The sequence below is a fragment of the Gracilinanus agilis genome, chromosome 3 (genome assembly GCF_016433145.1).
Source record: "Gracilinanus agilis isolate LMUSP501 chromosome 3, AgileGrace, whole genome shotgun sequence".
Lineage (NCBI taxonomy): Eukaryota > Metazoa > Chordata > Mammalia > Didelphimorphia > Didelphidae > Gracilinanus > Gracilinanus agilis.
This window is the reverse complement of record NC_058132.1, coordinates 407,740,553-407,765,065: the sequence shown is the minus strand read 5'-3', so window position 1 is coordinate 407,765,065 and position 24,513 is coordinate 407,740,553. Positions and strand designations below refer to the sequence as shown.

Genomic DNA, 24,513 nt, shown 5'->3' with positions numbered 1-24,513 from the left:
GGGTAAGTTAGGGAAGTAGAGAGTAGGATTGCTTCTTGTACATTAAGAGTTAATTTCAAAATTCTCTGAGGAGAATATTTGTTTTAAAATATTTTCAGTGTATTAAGTTATGTTCAGACTAAGCTTCTTTAAAAAGACAAAAACAAACCCCTTTCCCATATGAGTCAGCCTCTCATGTTGTTTTGGGACAGATAACATTTCATTTGTACCCTTGCTGTTCTAAAATGAAAAACTCAGTATTTTATTGGAGAAAGAAGAACAAATTAGAAAGCATTTTTATTGAAATTAAGAAAGAGCTATTTTAACTGTTATTTATAGGTCAGAACAACTGATGACAAGATGAAGATAAAAAAAACAAACCTTAAATAAGAGTAAAGAGAAAGGCAACCTTGGCATAGTGGATGGAGAGCTTATCTCAGAACCAGGGAGACCTGGGTTGAAATCCCATTTTTTTCCACATACTCACTGTGTGAACCAGAACCAGTCACTTAATCTCCCATCTCTAGGCCCATGTTAGAGAATCTATGGCATGTGTGCTAGAGGGGGCTCCTCCCTTCCCCTCCCCTCCCCCCATGTGCCTGATGACATTTCTTCCATCACTTGCCCATCTGCCTAGCAGCCCAGTGGGATTGCTTTCTCCCTCGTCTGGGGTAAAATGGAGTCTCACGTTTCTAATGAAGGTTGCAAAAATTTGGGCACTCAGTCTCTAAAAGGTTCACCATCTAGGCCATTCTCTTAAGATTTTAAGTTGAAGAGAAGATACTGACCTACTTTGGTAGGGAGAGTTTCCTCACCAGAGAGTTCCTTATACCATTGAAATCGCAGGTCAAGGCACTGCTCATGTCTCTATAAAAAACATTAGTTGCTCTATCAATAATATGGGAAGAGGATTAATTTTGAAAGGAACAAACCTAAAATAATAGGGAAAACATCATATTATATACAAGGAGTTATGTAGCTGAATATTCATTAGATTAATCTGGTATTGCCAGGTATTCATTATGATAATACCTTCCATAGATGCTATTTTCCTCAAGTAGTTGTTAAAGGAAAACATACTTAAAGAAAAATTAAACTTTCATTTCAGAAGTTTAACTAAATCTTTATTATTGTTAATTTGGAAATTAGTAAATTCCCTTTTTATAAGGTAAAGAGACTGACAGCAGTCAGAGAACTCTTAGGATTCAACTTAATAGAAGTTTGTCAGAGTTGTTTCAATGAGAGTATCAGCTAAAAACCAGAGTTCTTCAGCAGATAATACTCTACCTTCTATTGAATTGTCAATCACAATTTTATTATAAGTTAGGAGAGTCTGGAAAGTGAGCGCAGGAATGCATCCTGCTAAGATGATAAGCAAGTACAAGCAGTTGGTAGTGGGAAAAAGAAAATGTGGATTGTTTTGTTTTGTTTTGTTTATGAAGGCTCTGAAAAGATCATTATGAGTAGCTGTTAGGAAAAAGAAAACTTTTGAAAGAAAAGTGCCAAGATGATTTCATTTCTACAGTCGATAGGTAGGATCAGCCATTTATACTCTGTGCTGGAAGATCTTGGAATGAATCAACTGTTCCCTAACCCAATTTTAGAATGCTTCTGTGGGGCCATGCTGCTGTGGAACATCACAAGACATGTAAGAGCCTGGGAAAGTCACTGTGGCAGCAACCGAGTGTGGGAGAAATCTTATGTCTCCTGGACAGAGAGAAGATGATGAAGACCATTCTTCACTTTCCGCAGAATCGGAGACTTCTACTTAAGAAGGTAAAGTTCTCTAGGACTATTTCTGCCTCTCACTGATATGGAAGAGATCTTTTGATTGTGTCAGTAGTGGTACAAATTTTCTTATGGTCCAGCTTTTTTTTTTTATTGCCTTAAGAGATCAATGAATTACTTGCAGAAGTTTCCTGTGCTAACTCATACTGAGCTTCTAGTCCACCAAAACCCCCAAATCATGTTCAAACTAACTATGCCTCCACCATCTTATTCTTGTGAAGTTGATTTGTTGAACCTAAGAATAAGTTTTCTCATTTATTCCTATTAAATCTGATCTTATTTGATTCACCTCAGTTCTTTTTGTTACTTTAGAACACTCACATGAACCTGTACCCTCATCAATGTGCTCCTCCCAATATCCATGCCCATCTATCCTGTGACTCTTGTCTATGTCCTCTCAGAAATTCAACAAAAGTAGTCCCCCTAAGTTACTGGATGGCATTCAGGAGGATGTCAGTGGAGCACATAAGCTAGTCACTGGTTTTCTTCACTTTCACTACATGACCAATTGACTTTTTTTGTTATTTGATTTCTTATATTCTATCCTTTACTACAGTTCTCCATCATAGTTCTTTTTTGTTATACATTTCTTGCCCATACTCACCAGGCTCTTCTCAAATGCCCTTTGAGTGACACTAAATTTTAATTAGAGACTATTATATTCCTTGCCTGCAGTCATAGAACACCACAAGTGGAACGCTGGTATTAAAAATATGGGCCTTCATTTCAGGGAGAAGTTTTTGGCAAAATTAGAAGAGTTCTGTAATTTCCCATGGGCATTCCAGCATGCTCTCCCATTTCTGTTTAATTCTAGACCTCCTTCTATTTATAGGGCTGAGCCAAAATAAAATTGTCATAGAGCCAGTTTGAACTGGTCCATAAGAGCCAATTAGATTTTCTGTGTGAACATTTATACCTTGGAAATTGACAAATACTACAAATCAGGAATTAATTTATTGTTTTATTGATTGTCTTGATTTAAGCAAATGGTGGAGAAAATGTTAATAATGTAGATTAAAGTTTAAAATGTGTCTTCAGTATATTTTTTTTTTGGTGGAGCTGATTATTAAACATTTGTCAGCACTACCCTGGTCTAAAGTATATATAATAATGGGCGAGTTCTATTAATTATCCACTAATCTGTGTATTCCTAATCTGGATAACTAGCACCCTATGTTATACCCATGAAATATATACCATATTGATAGTGCCTTTTCAAAATAATGGTAGCATTTTATGCTTTTAAAATCTTCTTATGTCTTTCAGCCCCAGAAGTGGTGGCCATGAGCTTCTAAATTTATGAAAAAGCATTGAATTTTCAGGGATGAGATGGCACTTCAGTTTAAGACCCTTATTTAAATGTTGCCCTTTTCTATTTTAGGATGCACAGGATATATTTAAAGACAAGAGCAAAGTAGACTTTGATGAACTTTATGACCCTTGTTTTCTACTTCACCTCTTCAGTGAACTTACCAGACCAGGTAAAAAAAAGCGTTCTCTTTATAGGCCATTTTCTGCTCTCTACTATTTATGACTAACACAATTTCCTTCATTAGAATCATGACTTCTAATTGGAAGGAACCTTAGCTGCTGCAGTTTAATGCATACCTGAACAGAAAGTCCCTTTACTAGTTGGTCATTCAGTTTGATTATATGATCCTCGATCTAAAGTTGGAAGGGACCTCAGTGGCCATCATGGTGTCATTTTACAAATGAAGAAACTGAGGTCCAGGGAGATTAAATGACTTGATCATGGTTACAGATGTAGAAAATGTGAAAGGTAAGATTTGAACCTTAGCTTTCTCTCTTGGGACTGATTTCCTCTAAAATTTTGAGCCAAGAGATAAATCTTCTTTCCTGAATTGTAACGGTAATGTTAGAATGTGCCTGGTTTTTCTCACAATATACATTAATTTTTAATATTAATAATGTTCATTCCACTATTCCTCTGTCTTTTAAGCTTTTGCTTGAAGACCTCCATTCAGTAGGAATATAGTGCCTCCCAATGCAATTTATTCCAAACTATTCTTAACATCAAGGTAAATTTCCTTTTTTAATTTATATCTATAGTTACTTAAATCTATGTTAACTATAGCTCTTCAATATTGCTGATCTCTCAGTCTTTTATCATGTTAACGAAGAAGATACAATTAATATGTTGTGTTCTGCTCTGTGGGATTTCATTGATGCAGAGGCATCCAGGGAGGCACTTGTATTAATGCAGTTTTTACTCATTGTGGATTAGTCAGAACTTGAACCCATGACTTCCTAACTCCAGGGCCAATGTATGTTCTATTATGCCTTTGTGGTGTGCCCTCTTCATGCTGGCTTCTTGTGATCATTTAGATATCTATAATACAATCTAGAATTTTCCCTAGAATCAAAGTCAGACTTATTGACCCAGCATTTGCAAATTCTCTTTTCTTTCCTTTTCTGAAAAATCGAGGTGCCACTCTCCCTTCTCTAAATCCTTTGGTACCTTTCTCATTCATCATCTTTCAGTTGTTGCTAATAAGGGCCCAGGAGTCACCTCTATTAGTGCTTTGGGTATTTTAGAGTGTGGTTTGAATATGGTGACTTAAGCACAAGTGCTCTTTTACCTTAAACTCCTATCTCCAGTATCCTCAGTCTTCTCTCTCTGACTCCTTTTGCTGACCTGGGTCCAAAAAAAAAAAAAATGACTCTTTGTGATTAGTTTTCTTGAATTTTCCAATCAGGTCAGGTTCATTGTATTTTCTAGACCTATGTAGAAGAACTGTGGGGATGAGTTTCTTCTTTCTACTCCATCTTAACCTATTAGATTTTTAAAATATACAGTACTGTGGGCAGCTGGGTAGCTCAGTGGATTGAGAGCCAGGGCTAGAGACAGGAAGTCCTGGGTTCAGATCCGGTCTCAGACACTTCCCAGCTGTGTGACCCTGAGCAAGTCACTTGACCCCCATTGTCTAACCTTACCACTCTTCCACCAAGGAGCCAATACACAGAAGTTAAGGGTTTAAAATATATATATATATATATAATACACACACACACACACACACACATATATATATACATACATACATACATACATACATACATACATACATACACAGTACTTTTCTTTCCTCATTCCCTACTCTTGCCTTTGTTAGGAGAGTACATCTTTATTTTCTCTAATTTTCTAATTGAAATTTAGATTTCCATCAATAATTTTAAAATATTCTAAGAAAGTCTAGCTTTATCAGGCTGCTTCAGGGGTCTGTGACACAAAGAAAATATTGAGAACCCTTGCTCCAAACCGGCAATCCTGTGATTTTACTCTTTTCTTATTTACATTGCTCTTTCCTAAGAGCATCCCTTATAAAAGGTCATCTCTCTTTCCCTTGTTGGAGAAAGATGGAGAGTCAAGTATGGAAAGAGACTCAGGGAATGTGTACTCTTGTACTTCTGAAACATCTTCTCAGAGCAGAAAATAAGAAAGTCCTCAGAACCTAAAACTCAGTGATGTTTGAAGCATCTGACACACTAGAGAAGAAGAAGCAAGAGACGAGAGAAACAAGAGGAGAGGCCAAAAACTGAGGATCCTGTGTAATGGAATACTAGTATGTTTGTAAGAAATTGTTTTGGGTATTGGGAAGATAATGAAAAACAGTGCTTGCTCTTTAAGAAGTTTGCCTGCTACTGAGAATTGAGCTGATCAGCAAATACACATTTCAGTAAATATAATTTTGAGAAAGAAGAGAGAGCACATATACCTGGAAGGCTAATGAAGATTTTATTGAGGAATATAATCCTATGTGAACCTTGGAGAAAGATAAGGATTCCGAACAGCAGAGATTGAAGGAGGATGTTACAGTTATGGAATGCCACACAGACAGATGTAGAGAGCCAGTCTATTCAAACAGAAACATTTAAGTTCAAGAAACATTGGTAGGTGGGTCTGGAGATGGGAGGTCCTGTGTTCAAATCTGGATTTAGATACTTCCTAGCTAGGTGACCCTGGACAGGTCACTTCACTCCCACTGCTTGGCCCTTGTCACTCTTCTGCCTTAGAACTGATACTTAAAAACAAAACCCAAAACAAATAAACTAAAAAGTGTTAGGGCAGTTTGACTGGAACTCATGAAATGACTATATATTGTATATAGTGTGGGGCTTTGGGGGGGTAGAAGGAGGAGGAATAGTATATAAAGGATCCATGAATCTTTTGGGTAGATAAGTTTCCCCTCTACACTTCTTTAGTTGCTGTGGTCATAAAAAAAAGTTCTTCCCTCCTGATATCAGCCTTCTGGGGATAAGCTCCATCCTTAGCTAGGTTAGTTCTCAGATGACAGAAGAGCATTTGGTACCTGGCTTATACTTGAAACCTTTCCAGTATGGTATAGAACCTGCTGAAGCTTTCACTCCATTGGCATAACCTTTTGAGAAACTCTAAATTACCAGGAATCATCAATGTAGAACTTGGTCAATTTATAATAACCATTTAGAATTCTAGGCCTAGAGTAGCAAAGAGCTGAGTGCAAATCCTACCAAAAATACTTACTAGCTCTGTGACTCTGGGGAAGTCATTTGACTTCTTTAAACCTCAGTTTCCTCATCTTGAAAATGAGGATAATAGTAGCACCTACTCCCCAAATTTATGAGAAGCAAATGAGATCATGTTTGTAAAGCATTTTACAAATCTTAAAACACTCTGTAAATTAGAAATGCTAGTTATTATCATAATCATCAATATAATTTCATGTCATAGAATTGCCTTCTTCCTACAAAATCCTTATATTTGCTACATTTCCCCTCCACTTGTGCATGTGTACCTATACCTCTCTTATCAGTATTTATAGTACACTCATAGCAGTCAAAGAGAGAGCTTCCTTTAAAAGGGATTTTCCAACAATAACCCTTCCAAGCTAACTTCAGCCCTTCTCTGGCAATACACTGCACGTTGTGTGGCTTTTATGAGGATGTGAGGCATTTTAGGCAAGTGGCAAAGTGTTGTGACAACAAACTGCTAACATATTTGAAGCCTGTATTAAAACAGACTGATTGCTGAGGTCAGCCTAGTTGCACATGTAGCTCAGAACCTCTCTTCATGCATTTTCTTTCTTGTTCTTTTAAACAGATTTTTTTGGGGGGCAGCTGGGTAGCTTAGTGGATTGAGAGCCAGGCCTAGAGATGGGAGGTCCTAGGTTTAAATTTGGCCTCGGACAGTTCCCAGCTGTGTGACCCTGGGCAAGTCATTTGACCCCCATTGCCTAGCCCTTACCACTCTTCTGCCTTGGAGCCCATACACAGTATTGACTCTAAGAGGTTTAAAGGGTTTAAAAAACAAACAAATAAATAAATAAATGAAATAAATTTTTCATGCCATAAAAATGTAAGACCGTGGCCACCTGTCACTTTCTGTAAAATGCAGCAAAATATTTTACTAATATTTGTCTATGTCTATAATACATATTGCTACATGTAGCCCAGGAAAAGATGAAATATCAGGAAACAGTTTGTGTGAACATATTACAATCAGGGCCTAAATGTTTTCTAAGAGCCTGTTATAGTTTCTGTGTGAGAAGCTAGAAAGGAGTCTGATTTGATAGAGGATGCTATTTTTCTTCCCTACCATTAGGCTCTGAGAATAAGAGGGGAGCATATTTGTAGAGCAAAGGTCCCTGAAAAAGACTCAGAAGACCTGTCTGTGTATGAGACCTAGCTCTGACCCTTTGCCTTTTAATCTCTCAGAACCTTACCTTAATCATCTGTACAGTGGTGATGGGGGGTTTTGCTCTACCTTCCCACAAGTTTGTTAATAGGAAAATAATTTGTAAAACATAAAGCAAATATAAATAGAAAGCTATCCACCACCATAGAAGGAACAGATAGAAGCCAAATGCAGATTGAAACATGTTTTTCTTCACTTCGTTTCCTCCATGAATTTTTCCCTGGTGTAAGCAGTATGTGTCTTGTTTCACAGTACACCGAACAGGGAAATATGTGATATATGATGATATATGTACAACTTATATCATATTTCCTGCCTTCTGGGGATGGGGGAGATTGGGGGGAGACGGGGCGGTGCAGAACAAGACATAGATTTTGGACATAACTAATCTAAGAGAGGCAGCTGAGTAGCTCAGTAGATTGAGAGTCAGACCTAGAGACGGGAGGTCCTAGGTTCAAATCTGGCCTAAGACACTTCCCAGCTATGTGACCCTGGGCAGGTCACTTGACCCCCATTGCCCACCCTTACCACTCTTCTACCTAGGAGCCAATACACAGAAGTTAAGGGTAAAAATAAATAAATGAATGAATGAATAATGTAAGAACTTTCACCTCCAGGGAAACAACTGACAATTTGTAAGATTTAGCATATCTATATAATCTTTATGTAGCTATATTAATATAGATATATATGCATCTATATCTATATCTTTTTGTCAAATGATACCTTCTCTAGAGTGAACAGGGGAAGGAGAGAGACACCTGGGAATTTTAATGTAGCCAACCAAATCAATTAATTTAATCAATTAAATTATTATTTTACTTATTATATTATGTAAATATAATATATTATACATGTAATATAATATTAATAAATGTATTAATTAAAATAAAAACAAAGATGAAAATAATTAACTCCAGATGGATAGCTAGATAAAGTACCCACTCCATGCCAAGTATTGTGCTAAATGCTAGACATACAAATAGAAGTAAGCAGCATAGCCCCTATCTTCAAGGAGCTTTCATTCTAATGGGAAAAGACAACACATAAAGAAGAGCTGGAAGAGGGTAGGGATAGGCAGGAAGTATCATGGAAGTCTGATTCTGGCAGTGGAAAGTCCACCATTTGAGCCTGACACTTAGGGCTGGAGTCCAGTGTGGCAAGGAGTTGAGTACGGGGTCAAGGATGACTCCAACAACAGTGATGAATGTGTGCTTTTAATATTTTAATTGAAGGTATAAAACACTTAGATGAATGATGGCAGAGTAGGAAGGAAAAATACTTCCACAAGTATTGTAGAAGTCAAAGGTCTCAAGAACTGAGGCTTATTTTTTTTAAGCTAAAAATGTTTCTGCCTTTTTCCTGATGTAGCCCTGCACCAAGATGTTTATTCCTCTTCTCTATTATTTCTGGAATCTGCTTTTGGAAGCATGGTACTGTGTACTGTCATTTCCCTCCAAGGATCCTTGCTTGGCCTCCTCCTGTAAGAATTTTACACAGTTCTTCCTAGTTCTGGTACAGGTCTTTGGAGTTGAAGATGGATGGCCTTGCTCTTGTCCTTTCTTTCTGGAACCTTGGCCGAGAAACAGCTCAGCCAAGGTCGTTTTATAGTGACAATGACAGATGCTTTTTCCACAATGGATTCTTATTTCCACAGAACTGGACTGAAATTTCTAGGTCATTTTTTCACACATCTAAAGGACATGATTCTGATAGACTGAGTTAAAACCTCACACCTCTCATTCTAATCTTCTATAGCCTTTCCCCAAATGAAGTAGCTACAAAGGCAGATTTCACCATTTCTGTAGTCTTGTTAAAAGGCTGGCAAAGACATTAAGTAGGTTATTCCTGGAATCTTGCCACTCCCTAAACTTGATTACCTTATCCGATGCCTCTGATGATTGTAACTTATAACTCTTGACTGTTCACTGAGAAAAGACCTTGTCAAAATCATTTAAATTCAACCTTCAGGCTGATAAGCCTGTCAGCAGAAGTCTTCAGTTGTACTTTGCAAGGTTCTTTAAACAAATGTGATGTCACTGATTGTGTTTAACTTTTTTTAAAAATAGCTTATTTGGCAACTGTTTGCATGTTCTGAACACAAGGACAGCAGTTTCCCAGGAGAAGAAATGTTACTAAAGTGTGATTTCCAAAAAGTGCCAGAAGTGGCCATAAAACCAGGAATCAGATTTTTCCTCTGGGTCACTTGGAAAATTTACATGTATTAAGAGGAAAGTATCAGTGATTACTAAAAATAATCCTGCCAGTTAAAGAAATCCTTTTTTTTCTCCTGGAAATGAAGTGTGATATGTAATCCATTTGTAGGTCTTTACCTTGTTACCTTAGACTAGCCTCACTAACTTCAGAGACTGGTTGCCAGGTTCCTTGGTTCTGTATATCCTTATCTCATTTCATGGTTCTCTAAAAGTAGTAGGAAGTTAATTCAAATGAGCAAATAGTGATTTCTCTCTGGTCACCTTTAGAGCTTTAATTATTTGAGGGCTGCTTTGTTAGAATACTCATGCTATAGCACACTGGTTTGGGAGTCCAGAAACCTAGGTTTGAAGTCTGACTCTGAGATTTAATGTCTGGCAAATCTCTTAGTTTATTTGTTCCTCAGTTTCATCATTTGTGATAATCACATAATACCACTTGTATCATCAACCTCAGGTTTACTTTGAATACTAAATCAGATAACTTATGTCTAGCTCTTTGTAAAAAGGGAATTCAAAAGAGCACTCCTTAATTGTATCCCTGAGCTTTATTTTTAAAAAGTCCTCTTTTCAATTCAGCTTTTCCCTTTTTTTTCTCCTCTTCTAATCTTAGGTCAGGCTCCTAGTCCAAGGATACATATACAACTCATTTCCTCAACATTCATAAGAATAATCAGAAGACTACTAAATAGACTAATGAATACTCAGATAAAGGAAATAATGAAAGAGCATCTAACTGCAATTTGATAAATTCAGATCACTTGACCTGGAGGAACTCTATCCTCAGTTACTGAAAGAACTGAGACATATTATTACTATACCAATATCAGTAAAATGAAAGGCTATGGAGAGTAAGAGTGGGGCTATAAGACAGGAGAAAGATAAATATCTTGATTGTTATAAAGGGGAAGAAAATAGAATATATTATAGGGCAGGGAGTTTGACTTTGATACATGGGGAAATTCTAGAATTTATTATTAAAGAAATGGCTAGTGAACCCTTAGAAAAAAGAAAGGATTATGAAGAGCCATAACAAGTCATGACAAATTAACCTTATTTTATTTTTTGAAGAATTACTAAACTAGTGGGTGGGAGGAAAGCTGTGGATATAATTGACCTAGATTTTAGCACATTTTTTTTCTTTCATGTTATTCTTATGGAAAAGATAGATGTGGCCTAGATGATAGTCATTAAAATATATTTAGAACTTTGCACGACCAGACTCTTTAAGAGTTGTTAATGAGAGGTAACTAACTGGCTCTGTGGAAAGAGAGCCCAACCTTGAGGTGTGAAGGTCCTAGGTTCAAATCTGGCCTCAGGTACTTCCTACCTGTGTGACCCTGGATAAGTCTCTTAACCCCAGTTGCCTAGCTCTTACTGCTCTTCTGCCTTGGTATCAATACTTAGTATCATTGTACTCAAAGGAATCATGAACTGGAGGAATTCCATGTGAACTGGAACAACCTCCAGGAATTGATGCAGAGTAAAAGGAGCAGAACCAGGAGAACATTGTATACAGAGACTGATACACTGTGGTACAATTGAATGTAATGAACTTCTCTACTAGCAGCAATGCAATGATCCAGGACAGTTCTGAGGGACTTAAGAGAAAGAACACTACCCACATTCAGAGGAAGAACTGTGGGAATAGAAATGTAGAAGAAAAACAACTGCTTCATCACATGGGTTGATGGGGATATGATTGGGGATGTAGACTCCAAACAATCACCCTAGTACAAATATCAATAATATGGAAGTAGGTCTTGATCATCGACACATGTAAAACCCAGTGGAATTGCGTGTCAGCTACAGGAGGGGGTGGGAGGAAGGGAGGGAAAGAACATGAATCATGTAACCATAGAAAAATTGTCTTAATGAATTTAATTACACACACACACACACACACACGAATAAATGAATGAATGCTTTACATCAATTCTGAGATAGAAAGTAAGAGTTTAAAAATATTGTTAATGATCTAATCTCAACTTGCCAGATCTACAGTAGAATTTCCTTGGTCCATTTTTATTAGTGATGGTTAAAGGCATAGACAGAATACATATCAGATTTTCTGAGGACACAGAAATGGGAAGGGTAGCTAACACACTGAATAATAAAGTCAGGATTTCTAAAATGGAACATTGGGATGAATATAATAAGAGAAATTTGGTAGAAATAAATTTTTAGTTTTAAATTTGTGTTAAAAAAAAATCAGTTTCAGAACCAGATAGGAGAGTCTTGGTTAGGCAGCAGCTTGTCCAAAAAAGTTTTGATAGTTTTAGTGAACTAGAGCCTGAATATGAACTAGTCACCCGTTGTTGTAGCTATATGAATCAGGAGGTTGCCTTGGTGACCAAAAACACTATCACACCTGGCATAATTAGAGTCGGAGTTTTTAGGAAAAGGGAGACAATCATTCCCTCTAGTCATTACCTTTGTCAGACCACATCTAGAACTCTTTGTTCAGTTCTGGGCACCACAGTTTAGGAACAACATGGATAAGCCTTAGTGTACAGAAGAAATTATAATATTTGAAGATCTTTCTTGTAGAAGAGAGATTAAACTAATTCCTTTTGGCCACATAATAGAACCAGGAATGATGGGCAAAAGTTGAAAGAAGGGGCAGCTGGGTAGCTTAGTGTATTGAGAGTCAGGCCTAGAGATGGGAGGTCCTAGGTTCAAATCTGACCTCGGACAGTTCCCAGCTGTGTGACCCTGGGCAAGTCACTTGACCCCCATTGCCCACCCTTACCAGTCTTCCACCTATGAGCCAATACACAGAAGTTAAGGGTTTTAAAAAAAAAGTTGAAAAGAAGTTTGACCTCAGGGAAATTGCCTTAATAATTTGATCTATCCAGAAGTAGAGTGAACTGTCTCTATAGGTCTTCATGCAAAGGCTAGGTGACAGACTTCTTGTCAGGTAAATTATGAGGAGGATCCTTTTCTGAGTGTGGACCATCTCCCAAATTCTGTGACTGAGATTTTATTGAGTAAAATTTTTGTTTTGTAATTTCAGTTCTGTTTCACTGAACATTTTATATTAAGCACATATTCTGTGTCAGGCACTTGTGCCCTTATAGGCATTGAGGTTACAAAGATAGTTATTGATCCTGTCCTCAAGGGGCTTTTAAGTTCCTACTAGACAATTGGAATTTTTGATAGAAAACTTTAGCAAGTTTCATTAGTAGAGTAGTCCAAATTTTTAGTCTGGACTTTTGATTTCATGCTTTCAGAATTCTCTGTAAGGACTTTCTCTGTGAAGATTGGCAACTCTTCTTAGTATAGAATGTTAGAGAGTTGAGTTACCTGGGGCACTAAAAAGTTCAGATTGCCCAAGGTCACACAGCCAGTATGTCTGACAGAGGCAGAACTTGAACTCATATCTTCCTGACTGAAACCAGATTTCTCCTATGCCAAATTGTCTTACTAACATTGTTTGTTTGTTTTTTCTATAGAGTTTGTAGTGGATTGTCATAAATTTGTTGATTCCAATGCCTTCGGCCTCACAGTTTCTGCCCTTAGCAGTTATGATCCTCAGATGCGAGCAGCTGCTTATTATGTCCTGGCTTCCTATTACTCCCACTTGGAAGGGGCTCGATTTCGAGAACAACCCCAGGTAAGATCATATGGAAGTAGTCTTTAGAGAATTGGCTCTCTACAGTATCTGCCCCCAAAAATATCATGGATAAATGTAACCATGAGGTTTTATAGAAAAGGAGCAAAAGCTCTCCTTTGAAGGATTATTTTGAAAGCTGACTTTGAGCCATAAATCTGTTTGTTTGGGGAAGGTATTTTTGGTTTAAATTTAAGAGGGTCAAATTGTATCACTTCCCCCTCCACAACTTGACAATTATAACTTTTCATTGAATACCAGCCTCCAAGAATAGTGAGTATTTGAGGTTATAGTAGTGTTTTGCACTAAGGGAAGACTTGAAGAACAGAGAAAAAGGGAGGAGGTAGAAAGAGAGAAGTGAAAAGAAAGGAGGAAATTTGGAAAGAGAGAAGGTGAGAGAACATAAAATGAGGGAGGAGTGGGTAGAAAAGCTGGAAATTGTTCTTATTGGTAAAATGACAGCAATTGAGTTCTTGGGGCATGGGACTAGGTCTGTCATTTGTCTTTGGACATTTATTTGACAAATGATGGAGTCAGTTGACTAGGTCAGTGGTGAAGAAGAACATTGTGTCATCACCAGCAATATTTCTTATCATATTCCCATAGCCAAGGAAATGGCAAATTCTTCCTTACTCTGCTTCAGAGAAGACTTGCATTCTGACTGCTATATACAACTTGATCATATTCCCTAGGGTACTTATTTCTTTTTATATTTTTTTTCCTTCAAGCTGCTCTATCTATTGGACGTAGTGCAAAATGGAATCAGAAAACAGAATCTCAGATTCACCTACTCCTCAACTCTTTTTATTGCCAAGACTGCCTTACAGATTTTGAAACCAGGTATTGCCAATTCGTTTGTGTTTGAAATATAAATTAAAAGTGAATGCCTGTGAATATATGAATTTGTATTAAGATTTGTAATTTTAAAATTGCTTAACAAAGATCTATAACACCAAGCCTAAAAAGCAATAAGGCTTTCAGTAAAAACATATGCCTCATGGGCATGATGGATATTACTTTAATTCTGTACTTCCCTCTCTTTGTGGCCTGAGTGCATATGGTATCAAGTTTTGATTGAGGGAGTGGGAGTGGGAGTGGTTGCTCTATCATTGGACCACTTTTCCCCTTTGAGAACCAATAGAAAGATAATAGGAGATCTTCAGGCTATTTTAGAACTTGACTTGAGATATCATTTAAGCCAAGCTTCTCACTTTTTGGTGAGGAAACTATGGTCCAGGAAGGAGAAGAGTAATTTGTCCAGCATAACAAATATTAGTGACTGAACTAAGACTATTTTTTTTTGATTCCCTTAGTATTCCTTCCACCAGAGAAAGTTCTAATAGAAAAAATATGTGGTATATTTTTAAAGGAGCAGCACAATGGATAGAGCACTGGGCCTAAAGTCAGGAAGACTCATCTTAAGTAAAAATCTGGCTTTAGACACTCACTAAATGTGTGGCCCTGGACACTTAATTCTGTTTGCCCGAGTTTCTCATATGCAAAATGAGCTGGAGAATGAAATGTCAAACTATTCCAGTATATCTTTGCCCAATAAATCCCAAATGGGGTCATGAAGAGTCAGATGTCACTAAAAAATGACTATGTAAAAACAAAGGATTTTTTTTTTGTGGGCAGTATATTATAAAAGTATTTTACAAAATATTTATTGCCTCGAAATGACCTCTAAACTCTTAAGACCATAATCATTGTTAGCATTTATATAAAGCTTTTAAAGGGTCACAAAGTATTTTATATATGTTGGTCCTCTCAAGAACCCTGAGGTAGATGTTATTATCATCCCCACTTTTTTTTGTTATTGCAACAACTAAGGCTGAGAAGGTTAAATGACTTAACTTTAAATTTATAAACATTCTTTTTGGAGAAAATCTGACTGAATTCTTCATGATAATCAGAAAATCCCTTTTCCTTGAGCAGTTTCCAATTCATAATAATTACGATCTTGGAATTAAAAAATGAAGAAATTCCACTGGAAGATATATCAAAAGTAAATAATTTTCACTTAGAAGTTGGAATTATTCACCAAAAAAATGCAGTTAAGGTTGAAATGGGGTGTGGGTTGTATTCCTGAAAGTTCCATTCCTATTAATTTAATTTAATCTTTAAAAAAGAGTAGGCTGGGGGCAGCTGGATGGCTCAGTGGATTGAGAGCCAGGCCTAGCGACAGGAGGTCCTCGGTTCAAATCTGGCCTCAGACACTTCCTAGCTGTGTGACCCTGCGCAAGTCACACATTTGCATTGTGTGTGCCTAGCCCTGTAACAAATAAAAAAATTTAATATAGAAGGATATATATAAAAGATATTAGGGTTTAAAAAAAAGGAAAAAAAAGTAGGCTAAAAGGACATTTCTGTTGATTTAGTTAACAGAAGAACATTCTTCTACTATTCTGACTGCCCTCCCTAGGTACACTACCTTGATTTGATTAGAGTGTTAATTCAGAGATTTGAATCTATCCTGGTACTTCTAGAAAGACAGAGCATTTATCAGACATTTGGCACTGTGCCAAATGTTGGTAATAAACATTTAAACAAACAGGATAGCCTTTCTAATCATGGAGCATTCTAATAGGAATGGGGTACTTGAAAGGAGGTGGGAATGCCTAGAAAGAGAAGGCTTCTGCCTGTGCTCACAGATCTGTTGCAGAATAGGTGAAGTCTTTAATAGAGAGGGAGGAGTGTAGCTGTGTTATAAAGATAGCTTCAGAGAGGGAGAAGGACAATGGAAACTTAAACACAACATGGCAGAGTGCATTGAGCATTAGAGCTGGAGTCAGGAAGACTTTGCTTTCAAATTCTACCTTAGACATTTATTCATTCTGTGATCCTGTACAAATCCCTTAAACCCTCTGAACCTTGGTTTCCTCATCTATAAAATGGAGATAATTATACCATCTACTTCATAACATTGTGGTGGGAGTCAAATGAGAAATTATGTATAAAGTACAACTTCAGAGCATTATAAATGTAAAATATTGTGACATCATTCTGCTCACAGTGAAAAATTAGTGCAACAAAAGATAAAATGATGCCTCTGATAAGGCATGGTGTGAACCACCTTTATCTTTTCTCTAGTCATGAACCTTTCTGCCTGTAATGATGAAGGACCAGATTTGAGATTCGGAAATGAGTCTACTGAGAGTATAAAGTTGTCTCTTGTTTGCCATTTTGTTCACTGGAAATCTTTGTGTAGCATCTCTGAACTTGGGAGAAAAGGAAATACTGTGTTAAAGCTCTTTGTAAACTATAAAAAGCACTGAAAATTTGAGGACTTTCAAGGATACAGAGGCACCTTTATGTCCTGAAATATCTGCTTCATTGGAGGAGGAGGATTACATTAAGTATATTAAGTCCTATGTATTATTAAATGTGTTCTATTGCAGTCTAATTCTTTGAAATATAATTAACCTGAATGTTATATAGAAAATTCCATTTCCTGACCATGGCAGAAAACAAGAAAATCTTGTCACATATAACTAATGAGGCTTAACATTTTAAATAACTGCTTGAATCTGTTTTCAGAGGAGCACATGTACATGAAGATAAACAAATTCTTGTTGTCACATGAGGATTTGTACTTGAACAAATTGCCGGGATTCTATAACTTTTTCTACAGCTCAGACTTAGAGGTAATTCATTTCAACAAATATTAATTTAATGCACCTACTATGGGGATAGTAAATGTTCCTGGACTCCCTCAGTATTCTAGTCATGGAAGTGTTGCAAGTAAGAGTTAAGAGATGATCAAATCTACCAGTATTTTGATTTCCTAGAATTTCATTTCTCTTTTTAGTTTTTAAGTAGGACTAAAAAGCCTTAAAAACTCATTCTTTAATTCTGAAGACCTAATTTTCTAGTACTGTTCAGAAACTTTCACAAAGTATATGATGAAAATTCCTGCTTTAAATATAAACTAGATCCATATAGTAGTTGTCATCTGTTTTACCTTTTGGCTTAATCCATTCAAGGTTTGACTTGTCTTTCATTTTAAACTACAGGAATGGGATCTAAAATGATACTAGAGAAGGACAAAACTGTATTTCATTTTGTCTTTGAAATTCTAACACCTACTACACAAAGATCCTACCTACATTGGGTTTAAAAGATAAGGAATGAAGGACAGCCAGTTGACTCAGTGGATAGAGAACCAAGCCTGGAGATAGGAAATCTTCTGTTCAAATATGACTTCAGACTATTTACTATGTGACTCTGGGCAAGTCACTTAACCCCAGCTGCCTAGACTTTATTGCTCTTTTGCCTTTAAACTGATACTTAGCACTGATTCTAAGATAGAAGGGAAAAGGTTTTTAAAAAAATAAGGAATCAACCTTTGGCTTCATTGGTATGGGGAATTCCCAGGGAAGAAACTTCCCATGCTGAAGCTTCCAAAAAACTCTTAAGACATTTTAAAAAATCTAATTAAATATTTTGCTTTAGATAACATTGTCCTTTTTTGCTTGGATTATAGTATAGAATAGAACAGGAGTGGATATTTGACCTTCTGAGGCAAGGAATTCGAGACACACACTGCTATGATTTGTATTCCTCTCAGCGGATTTTCCATATCATCCTGTCCTTCTTCAACAGCCCATTGTGCGATGAAACAATGCAGGTAAGTTGAATTTCCAAAAGCTTATTTGAGAAAGAAAGTATGTGTGCCTTCTCATATTCTCATCTAGAAGGCAGTACTGTGAATTATAATCCTGACTTGAATGTGAATGCTTCCCAGGGTGTCTACTGTGACCTTTCACTGGATTGTTTGTGTTGGGAAAATAAGATGCTTATAATACCTTCCTTTCTACACAGCCTTCTTTATTTCTGTTGAGTTCTTTAGTTCTGAAGTTTATGTTCAATATTTGCTATCTCATGCCCACTTCTAAAAACTCTCAAAAACATTTTGTCCTACTGCTCCTCTGTGCAGTGTTAATCCCTCTGTTAAATGTTTTAATATTTGACCCAGGAGAGAATACATATTTAGTCTTCTTATTCTCTCTGAAACAAAGTATCAGAAAATATAAATTATTCCATTTAAGTAGGAAGTTAAACCTCTTGTTTCAGGAACTGTCAAGCCACTTAGCTCTGATTTAATTATGTTACCAAGTGATACCCTAGATAGAAAAGAATTTGTGTATCCCCAAATGCCAGACTGACTTGGAAGAATAACATAGGCATCAAGAAAATGTATAAATTCATCTCCCACCCTCACCCCCCAGCCCCCGGAATTCAGTACAGAATTACCTATATTCTATATGGCAACAGACAATTGGAACAAATAAATATGACAAAACTCTTGTACTCCCTAGTGTTTATTCACTTCTAGCATAGATTTGTAAACATCTTGAAATAAGAATCCATGACCTTTGTTTTTGTTTCTAAAGTGATACCAAGTTTGGAAAAGTAAGAGTGAATGGAGGCTAAAGGACAATTGTTAACATAATTCAGAGGAACAGAATATTTTTATTGAAATCCAATTCACTCTGATTTTTGTATCAATGTCCTTAGGGATTCTAAAACTCAGAAATAATATGTACAGGTTGAGGAACTGTGGCATAGAGAAGGAAAATGGACCTAGTTAACTCAATAACAGTGCTAGAAACATAATCCTGAACTCTATATTAATAATCAGTTACTTTATTTTGTTGGGTTTTGCACTTTACATAGCTAATCTATTGGCTAATTCCTGGTAGTGGAGTATTTATCATTTTGTATTTATCTCTAGTGCCTATACAATGCCTTGTATAGAATAAGCATGTAATGAATGTTTTTTGGATTAGATTAGACTAGAATGTATCAAAATTAAGTGGTGATTTAGAACTAAGACCCAGTGATAAAAGTGAAAATTTTTGTATGATATTCTTCACTACAGATACTTTGTTTTCTATAAATATCTAACTCTCATAGTACACTTTAAGAAAGTTAATGATTTAGTTAAATAAAGCTTTCTAATGAGGAGTTACTTTTATTTCTTTTTTTTTTCCAGATCTGGATTCTAGAAATCCTACAGAATGCTGCCCAGATTACAAAAGCTGCCTTTGAAATTGTGCAGGAACATAGCCTTTTAACTTGGATTGTACACGTCCTTGGGAAAAAGTGAGTGTCTGTTCTGTTTTCTATGTGTTTGTCCATGTTGGGAGGAGACATTGATAAGTCATCTACTTTCATTAGTGTTGAGTAGAATTTTCACTGACTCTCAGAGTTGAGTGTTCTCTGAGATCAATTCCAGATCATTTCTATTTGGAAACATCTCTTCCAGTGGTAAATGAGATTTTTGCACAAAAATAAAGTCATTGAAACACCCAATTCCATTGCCTCCACAGCACCACTTAATATTACTGAAATGATGTCTTCCTAATTTTTAAAATGTTCTTTGGGTTCCCTGTTTATGTCTATTTAATGGCTCAACTGTCATACTTGATTCATATCAGCCAGTTCTGTAGGAGACTCATTAGTTTCTATTTTGTGTGCATTGGAATATTCCGCCCCAATAGAGAGTTCACTAGATACTAGTCCTTGAACTTTTATATTACCAAAAAGTATTATGTTTGGGTTTGGAACAATGCAAATCATTCTTTAATTACAATAGGGGAAAGTACATAACACCTTTTCAAGAAGTTACAAGACTGATCTTCAAACAAATGATACCTGATCAGTGTCATCTACTGTCAACTATTCAGAATAAAAATGGCTGGTGGAACCCACAGTGAAAAGGAACACTGAACCCATCTTTAAGTGAATACTAAGGATCACATATCCAATCATTGGAGTGGGGGAGAATTTAAGACTTCCCTGAGATGAATAGCAAGGAGCAATCTCTTGATTCTTTAAGAATGAGTAAGAAAAAATATATATAAAAGAAACCCAGAAGAGAAGAATGATTCTAAAACAAAAACAAGCCTTCAAGAAATCCATAACTCATAAATTGCTTCTGTCAAATATTGAATATTATTTTTAATTAAAACAATAACATAGCTAGAATTTATCTGGTGTTCTAGGGTTTGCAAAGCATTGATATTTCATTTGAACCTCACATGGTAGGTAGGTGCTATTATTATCATTTTGCAGATGAGTAAACTAAGGCAAATAGAAATTAAGTGACTTGCCCAGGTCTGCAAAACTAATAAATATCTTAGAATAAAATTGAACTAAGGTCTCCCTGACTCTAGATCCAGCACTCTTATTTGCATTACCACCTCTTAGCTAACCTCTTAATTCCAGTATTAGACAAATTTTCACAAATATGGCAATGGAGTTCCTACAAAATTATTTCTATGAATTTTGATACTTAATTTGGAGAGACAAAAAACATGAACAAACATTTTAAATAAAATATATTGAAAACCATGAACCAGCATTTCATGTGATGGAGATAAGCTAATCTTTTCCAGTAAGATCAGGGGTGAAGCAAAAATGCCCATTGTCATTCTTGACCTAAAAATGTCAATGATAGCAGTAAGACAGAATAAATTGAAAGTAACATAGGCAAAGAACAAAAAAATTATCAATTTTTGCAAATGATATATGATATTTAGATATAATAAATAAAAATTGCTCTGGAGACTCAGCACCAGAGTTATAAGTATTCTTTATTGAAAAGAGAGAGATAAGAGAGATTGAGAGATTTCAGCCTTACTATGATTGATTCTCCATTTGGCTAGTTAAGGCTGTGCTACCTCAGTGAAGCTTGCCATAGATCAAGAACCAAGATAAGGGAGTATCACAGAAAGGAAACCCCATGGCAGGTAAGGAAGCCAAGAAAGTGACTGGCCTTCCCACCCAGGCTTAAAAAACCAAGGGGCCAGTGGCTTTCAAACATCACATCATCTGCCCCTTCATGGTGACATTACACTGGCTCTGACACATTGATATCAGAGATGCCAGCAGATGCCAGCATCAGGCTGTTTAATATGATGTTACTCTGTGACACCTATGTCTTATCGTTGGAGTGCCACAGAATGTGTTATTTTAGTTCACACATAGAGAAGTTTAGAAAATCAATTAAAATTTTAATTGAAACAATAACATCAGCAAAGTTTCAGGGTATAAAATTAAGCCACATAAATCATTAGCATTTTTTGAGAAAATCAACTCATTTGTAAAATAAGAAGGTTGGACTAAATGGGTTCTAAGGCTCATTTATGTATCCAACAATTTAATTTTATTTCACTAACTCTCTGACCTCATTGATGTGGATATTTTCTCAGCTAGCTATTTAATCTCTTGTAGCAGACAAAAAAAACACTTTGTTTATTTTGGCGGGGAGGAGATTAATAAAAATTCATATACGGTTTGACAGCAATAAGAAATAGACTGACATTGACAAATGCCCTTCATGTGGGCTATACAAGAGGGTATGTCATTTTTAACATATGCTGAAGTTTGTTTGGTTTTACAGAAAAGAAAAGAACAAGAACTAGGAAAGATGGATGAACAGTACAGCAAACCTTTCAGGATATTAAATGACCTATCTTAGATTTTATGAAATACTCCCTGGTCAGCAGTATCTTTTTCCTGACTAAAAAATAGCACTATCTGCTGGTTCTCTCTCTCTACACTAGGAAAGGTGGTGACCAGGGCATTGGGATTTGAGTCAGAGGACCTGGCTTTTATGAAAGGCTAACCTAAATCATCTCTAAGGTCCCTCCCAGCTCTTGGTCTCCAATCCTTAGAAATAAGAATAGTTTTAAAAATGATACATCAGAGCACTAACTCTAGATCATGCCCTGGAAGTCTTTCTTTCCTATTACGCAATAGGGACAACAGAAAGAGTCTTTTACCCTGTTGGGTTCTTGAATATTTAAGAAGTAGAAAATTATAGAATTTTAGATTTTAGGGCATAGCATCCACCTAGTCCCAACCCTTCATTTTACAGATGAGGAATCTGAGGTCCAGAGAGGTCCGGGAACTTACCCAGAATCATATATATAGCAAGTGACAAAGCTGGTATTTGAATACAGGTCCTCTGACTTAATTGAAATACTTTTCACTCTATCATGCTACCTGTTTCCAGAGGGTAAAAACAGAGATAGTCAAACATGAAGATATATTGGTGGTATGCATTTCTAAAATGTCTAAGTATCTTGAAAATGAAGTATCTTGAAAATTGTGCTACACAAATATAAGATGACATTATTGCTATTTTTATAATAAACGGCATATGGTATTTATTATACATCACAAAAGCATAAAGGATTTCTTTAGGGAGATAAGTAAATTGTCAAGAAATATGTTACATTTAACTTTAGAATATACTGAAACTGGGGGAGAGGGGAGGGTTGGGAGGGGCAGTCAGAGGACTGAGAGCCAGGCCTAGAGACAGGAGGTCCTAGGTTCAAATCCAGCCTCAGACACTTCTCAGCTGTGTGATCCTGGGCAAGTCACTTGACCCCCATTGCCTACCCTTACCACTCTTCTGCCTTGGAGCCAATACACGATATTGACTCCAAGACGGAAGGTAAGGCTTTTAAAAAAAAAAAAAAGAATATACAGAAACTGAAAAGTGAGGATTTATTCAGGACATATCACTTTAGTAAAGCAGAAACTGTCTTTTATATGACTTATGTGCCACTTTGATCAAGTATTCAACTTCACATACATTTAATGAAACAATCCCAGCATAACCTTGATGAATATTTTCAAAAGTTTCCAGTTTCATTTCTTTGATAAGAAACATTTCACTATGAGATCACTAGGTGGCTCAGTGCATAGAAAGCCAGGCCTAGAGATGGGAGGTCCTGGGTTAAATATGACCTCAGATACTTTCCAGTTGTGTGACCCTGGGCAAGTCACTTAACCCCAACTGTCTAGCTCTTATTGCTCTTCTTCCTTGGAACCAATACTTAGTATTGAGTCTAAGACAGAAGGTAAAGGTTAAAAAAAAAAAAAAAAAAAAAAAAGGAGGCGGAGGAAGAGGAAAGAAACATTTCACTGTGTCTTTCATATCTAACAGCATATGTATTTTATAAGGTTAATGTAAAACCATATTCTTAGTGTTTATTAAAAGAATAATATACAACTAAAAACATGAATAAATAAGTAAAGTCAATCATACTACTAGAGGGCCAATGTGTGAATTTGGTTTTTATGCTTATTTGTTACATTGGTTTCATATTTTTTTCCCAAGTAAAATTAAATGGTTTTGAGTTGATTATGTTTGTTCTTAAATTATGCTTTCTTTATTTTCAGCTTTCAATTGAGATGCAATTTGATAAGAAACCTTGTTGGAGAAATAAGAAACAAACTCTTCATGTATTTGACAGTAATAGAATCTTTTAACTAGGCCTTTCAGAGTTTTTAAAAGCATTTTTATATCATCTTTTTAAAAAGAAGTATTGTCCAGTTCTAAATCTATGATCCTCAGTGTAGTTTGTTACTTAATAAAGGTATAAATTGATCTGCTTCACACCTATATTAGAAGATATCATAGTTTGATATTGTTGGTTTTTCTAGTTCATTAGTCCCTTATTTTAGAAAATCAATTTTATTGGAAGGCAGTACTTTTTAAAGAGTTACTGAGAGGTATGTGTGTATGTCTTTGGTTATAGGTTTTTAGAAAGCCAGGTCCTCTCCAACATTATATCCTTGCTGCATATTCTGTGGTTATCCAACTTGGGGAACAAAAGAATGGAAGTTCAGGATGACCATCCCTGTGAGCTTGTGGCTCCACAGTCACAAAAGCTGCTTCCTCTACAATTTGTCAATGAATTCCTATATGTTTTGGTTGTGTTGGTGAGATACCTTCGGTAAGTGTCCCCATACCATGTGTTTTGGGCCATCCTCCTAATGAAAGTGTCAATTCACGAGGTGACCTTAGGAAAACTGTTAAATCTTTCTGCCTTCATTTCCCTACTTTCTCTGGTTTCCACGGGATCTGTGAGAACCTTTTAAAAATGTTTTAGGTCAGACCAGTGACCTAGCCTAGTATGTTGCCGGTGCCAGTGGGTGCCAAGAGATATTTTGTAACTGGGCTGAGTTGTCTGCCAAAAAGCCAATCTAATAGAGTTAACAATGTATCATAAACTTTGTTCTTATCCCTTAATAACCAGTTAGGAATTAGTCATGTATAGCTTTGTCTAAAGCTTCAAATCCATCTGTTCTTCTAGCCTGGCATAGTACTTAGGCTTTTTTGTTATTTGCTTCAAATAATCCGTTCTCATAAGATGAAATGAAGAACATTAATTACCATTCAGTCACCATTTTTATTGACAAGAATT

The 24,513-nt window shown here is 36.2% G+C and overlaps 1 protein-coding gene across 1 annotated transcript in view; it reads left to right on the top strand.

Annotated features, from left to right (window-relative positions):
* The window catches only part of URB1 (URB1 ribosome biogenesis homolog), a 109,373-nt gene that overhangs the window by 73,875 nt on the left and 10,985 nt on the right, over positions 1-24,513 (top strand). The window contains exons 30-37 of the mRNA XM_044670200.1: positions 1,584-1,755; positions 3,149-3,248; positions 13,131-13,291; positions 14,017-14,128; positions 16,826-16,932; positions 17,772-17,915; positions 19,284-19,393; positions 23,845-24,042. Of these exons, the coding sequence (XP_044526135.1) occupies positions 1,584-1,755; positions 3,149-3,248; positions 13,131-13,291; positions 14,017-14,128; positions 16,826-16,932; positions 17,772-17,915; positions 19,284-19,393; positions 23,845-24,042 (1,104 nt within the window). The remainder of the gene's footprint in view (positions 1-1,583; positions 1,756-3,148; positions 3,249-13,130; positions 13,292-14,016; positions 14,129-16,825; positions 16,933-17,771; positions 17,916-19,283; positions 19,394-23,844; positions 24,043-24,513) is intronic.